Here is a 4,436-nt window from a genome sequence, read left to right as displayed (position 1 = left end):
CCGGCCTCTGAGTATGGACTAAAAAACATTGAAAGCCAAAACGCAGTAGACTTTGACAACCAGGACATAAACAAATACTATCCATATGTGAACAAAGGTGATCTAGTTTTGGAAGACATCGAATCAATAGACTTCGAAGACCTATACAAGAATGAAGACCTGAGATAACGCCTGCTGTTGAGGTGAAGCTTGATGTCAACAGAAACAGGATGTGTCGTGTTGAAGGGACACAATAACTTTATGTCCTCCTGGGTAATCAAGAAGTCCAATTAAATGCAGTACACAAGCAAAGTGGAAAGCATCTCTGGCGAGGCTTTGGAAAATCCGTTCACTCAGCTCTTCTGACACCTCTGAAAACATCCACATTTAATTCTCCTGTTTCTCTGAAAAGTGAGATCAAAACCTCATGGTGGTCTTCCAAAGATGTTTCTCTGACAAGATGCAGAGTTGGTCTGTCCGCAGATTTTTCAATCACTTTCCAAAGAAGTTCGTTGAGAAAGTTTTTTTTCCCTGTAATCCGGGGTTGTTTCACCAGGATGGATTTTGTTGGAGAACCTTTTTTTCATGTTTTTCCCAAAAAAAAGTGAGGTTTTGTTACTGATCTTTGTTGAGCTGAGCTAAAATGTCCAAATTAATTCTGTGTTAACTAACCAGAGAATTAACTGATCAGTTGGTGATGTCATGGACTCTATGACATCACAAAGTCATCCTTAGCAGGGCCTCATGACACAGACACCATTTGAAGTCATGCTGATGGACAATCAGTCATGATTGTCCATCAGTCATGCTGAGGGGTAACTTTTTACAAAGGCAAAAAGTTACCCCTAGCAACTGTTGCTAGGGGTAATAATAGCAGCAATGAGCATGCGCTATGAAAAAAATAGAATCTGTGGGCACTAAATACATTATTGTAACACAAGTCTGAACTTGATCTGAGTGATATGCCAGAACAGGGGGGGCCAGGGAACCATTGGCCCCTCCATTTTACCAACCTACACATTTTTATTGGTTATTTGGGTTTTATCTCCAAACAGGCATAGTAGGGCAAGTGTCAATGTGACCGCTACATCCAACCAGTTACTCAGCAAAACCACCAGTTTAACAAAGAAGGGTTTGACCAATTTGCAGTCCCATATTCAGTGCATCGGCTTATTTTGGTGGGGGCAAAATAAATCGTAGCAACAAAAAAAATAGTCGAAGCAATAATAATATTACTCAAGTAAAAGAAAAAGGTACAGTGCTGTGAAACTACTCTAATAAGTTTTTTTTATTTTTTTCAAAAAAGTTACTCATGGGAATGTAACCAGATCTACCCAATTTTGAACATAGGCAACATCATCAGTAGCCTACAGGCTACAGTATTTGTTAACAAGCTCGAGGCATTGTATTGTTATTAGCTAGTCATCTTTTAGCCAGCATTAACTGCATCCAACAGCATTTGAACTCAGTCGGTTAGTTTGGTTGAAAAACTGTGCAAAGTTCTTTGCGTTGTGCTGGTTTGCTGCCATAATTCTAATATCATTCCATTTTATTTTCAAAAGGCATCATTATAGACAAAAGGCAACAAAAGGTAAAAAGTTGGCAGAACTTAAATTAGAAATAGTTTTGCTACGCTTTAGCAGCGTATTTATTTAATTTGTTTGTTTATTTCATTCATTTACAGTTTTAAATGAACCCATCATCACACGATGACATAAACAAACATTTTGAATGAAAAGGAGAAGTTTTAAGAAAAAAGAAACTTATAGTCAACCCCTTCTCTCAAAAGTCAATTCACTAAGCCATAAACAACTAAACATCAATCAAGCATCCATATATCTCTTTAAACACAATATAGGCAACGTGTATAAATAAAGATAATAAAGAAAAAAATCTATATTATTTTTGCAACGACACAGCGCTCTACTGAATCAATACACTTCATTATTCTTTTATAGTATTTTATATTTTATTATTTTCATCAAAGTACAAATCGATTTTCTCTCTTTGGTGTCTTTAGATGAATTGTTCAACAACAGAAATACAGAGTTCCATTTATTTAGTTCTTACTATGTTTTCTTTTTATTATTATTTTATGTCTGACCTTCTCAAATTATAAATGCCATTTCTTTTAGTAAGACAACAGTAATATTCTGTTACATATTTTGCAGACTATTATAGCCCACCAAGTCGTGACATTTCATGAATTTGACGTTGAAAGTCAGTGGATTTGTTGGATCTCTGTGACGGTTTCTACATATATTTTTTCAAAAACAAAAAGAGAACTTGTACGTGCTTTACAGGTTGACCTGCAGAAAGTTCAGTTTGAACTATCCTACACGGGAACCGTTGCTGCACTTATCTGGCAGCGACCTTAGTGAGGTTTTGTCTCAACATTAACGCCACCGTTGTGGATTAATCGAGGCTGGCCTGTCACAGATCCAGCTGTTCAAAACATTTTGATTACTGCTCTACCTGAAGACATGGACAGGTTTAGGCAAGTACGTACAAGGACAGTTTCTGCTATACCCGATTGGCAAACAGGAATTAGTTTATTATATGGGTCAGTTTAAAAAAGAAAAGCAAAAATACAAATGAATAAATAAATAGTTCTGCTACTTTTATTCTCTAAAATTGCTGTGATGCTAAACCTTTGGCTCAGCTGATTTTATTAAAAACGGCTGGACTTTTTTTTCTTCTTCTTCTTTTAATGTGAGATTAACAACGGAATGATTTCATTTAAGGATTATGACGCATGTTTGGCACATAACCCCTGGCACTTCACAAGTGGAGTACTTGTTTGAAAGAGCAAAGAAAAGGCAGCATGTAAATCAGAGAATCTATTCCCACGCAGCCAAACTGATAAATCTTCTTTCCCGCCCTGCGTGGAGGATACACTTTAACGTCTGAATGAACGCAATGACCACATGAAAAGATTTATATCCTTGATGGTGTTATTATCATTCCTGAAATATTCCAGCCAAAAGTCTAAAAAAAAAAAAAAAGAGGCGCGAATAAATCTAAATCGATATCCACAATAGCTTTGCTTATGAAGGGCACTCGGCTCGTTTCGGCGCTATTACTGATGCACTCCGGGGTCATAGAGTTGAATTTAAATAAATAGCCGAGCAGAGTGTAGTTGCTCAGTCATTGAGGAATTGATATTGTGGGAATACATGGATCTGTGCAGGTGTGTCACCTCCCAACCTGCACGGGGCTGGTTGCTGTCGTTGTCCTGCTCTGCGGTCATCTCCGGACCGGCTTGATTCTCAGCAATCAGCTGGAGCTCACTGATTTCGGCGGCAACGCTCTGGACTCCCTCCGTGACCTACAACACAATGCACGCAGATTATTCATTGTATCAATGCTTGAAACAAATTGGGTGCTGTGTTAAAGCCCCACAAAAAAACAAAACAAAAAAACAAAAAAAAAACATGGAAATCTTGGAAAGCATAGCTTCACCGTGGATCTGACAATTTCCAATTTGACTGACCAAATTGGAAAATAAATTAGGACGTTTTTAACCCCCAAATCAGTAACACACTACCACAACACTCAGTAACTAATGCCAAATGTGACGACAGTTTGACAGCTGACTGTCGGACTCGACAACAACTCTGAGAACTTAACGACAAAAAGGTTAGGTATTTTGGCCGATCGGTTTTGGCTTTACAAAGTTCGGAGATCGAATGTTGACCAAATTTATCCGATCGGTACACATCTCTTGTTTTGCTTTCGCTGTGCTCCACATGTTTTTACCATCAAGTCAAATTAAGTTGGTAGTCTTGATTGACTCTGCCTTGTGATTTGAGAAAATTTGTTCACACTTAGTTTATGACATGAAAAATTATGATTTTTACACTTTAAACACAATATTAATTTTTTTATTAGCTGGTTATAATTACGTTTTCCGTTGACTGAAGAGTTGAGAAGCAAAAATGAATCAAAGTCTAATTTCCACTATAACAACACAGATAAGGATAATAAGGCCGTAAAGCAGGCTTTGCAAATGTTACCAAACAGCCTTTGTTGTAAATCTGTGACCTGGAGTGAACCTCCGCTGGTTCGGCTCAGTGGGGAGTGGGTGAGGTACAGCCACAGAAGTAGGCGGCGTTGGCCCTCGGTAGTGAAAATATATTAAAAGAAATGTCCGGTGATCCCGGATAAACCTCCATTTCCAGAGGAATGTCTGACAAATGAATCAGACAGCAGAGACAAGAAGGCAGGTAGGGGATAAGACTCGTGGAGAAACAAACAGGGATGAACCAGGAGAAGAAGCAAACGTATTTAAACAGGGACCGGCATCTGATCCTTCTTACAGAGTCTTTAGATAAAGACGATCCACTTGAAAATATTACGAGAACATTTTAGCTTATAAAGAGGAATAGATTTGTCAATAGCAAATAATCTCTAAATCTTGTTTTTTTTTTTTTTTTTTTTTGATTAATTGCAGGTTG

General features: G+C 37.8%; 2 protein-coding genes across 4 annotated transcripts in view; both read right to left on the bottom strand.

Moving 5' to 3' along the window:
- The window catches only part of galnt9 (polypeptide N-acetylgalactosaminyltransferase 9), a 1,026,805-nt gene that overhangs the window by 666,271 nt on the left and 356,098 nt on the right, over positions 1 to 4,436 (bottom strand). The window lies entirely within an intron of this gene.
- The window catches only part of LOC103469731 (uncharacterized), a 35,751-nt gene that overhangs the window by 10,068 nt on the left and 21,247 nt on the right, over positions 1 to 4,436 (bottom strand). For all 3 annotated transcript variants that reach the window (XM_008417616.2, XM_008417615.2, XM_017306597.1), the window contains exon 4: positions 3,187 to 3,307. In XM_008417616.2, the coding sequence (XP_008415838.1) occupies positions 3,187 to 3,307 (121 nt within the window). The remainder of the gene's footprint in view (positions 1 to 3,186; positions 3,308 to 4,436) is intronic.

The sequence above is a fragment of the Poecilia reticulata genome, linkage group LG9, assembly GCF_000633615.1.
Source record: "Poecilia reticulata strain Guanapo linkage group LG9, Guppy_female_1.0+MT, whole genome shotgun sequence".
Taxonomy (NCBI): Eukaryota; Metazoa; Chordata; class Actinopteri; order Cyprinodontiformes; family Poeciliidae; genus Poecilia; species Poecilia reticulata.
This window is presented reverse-complemented; position numbering and strand designations above follow the sequence as displayed.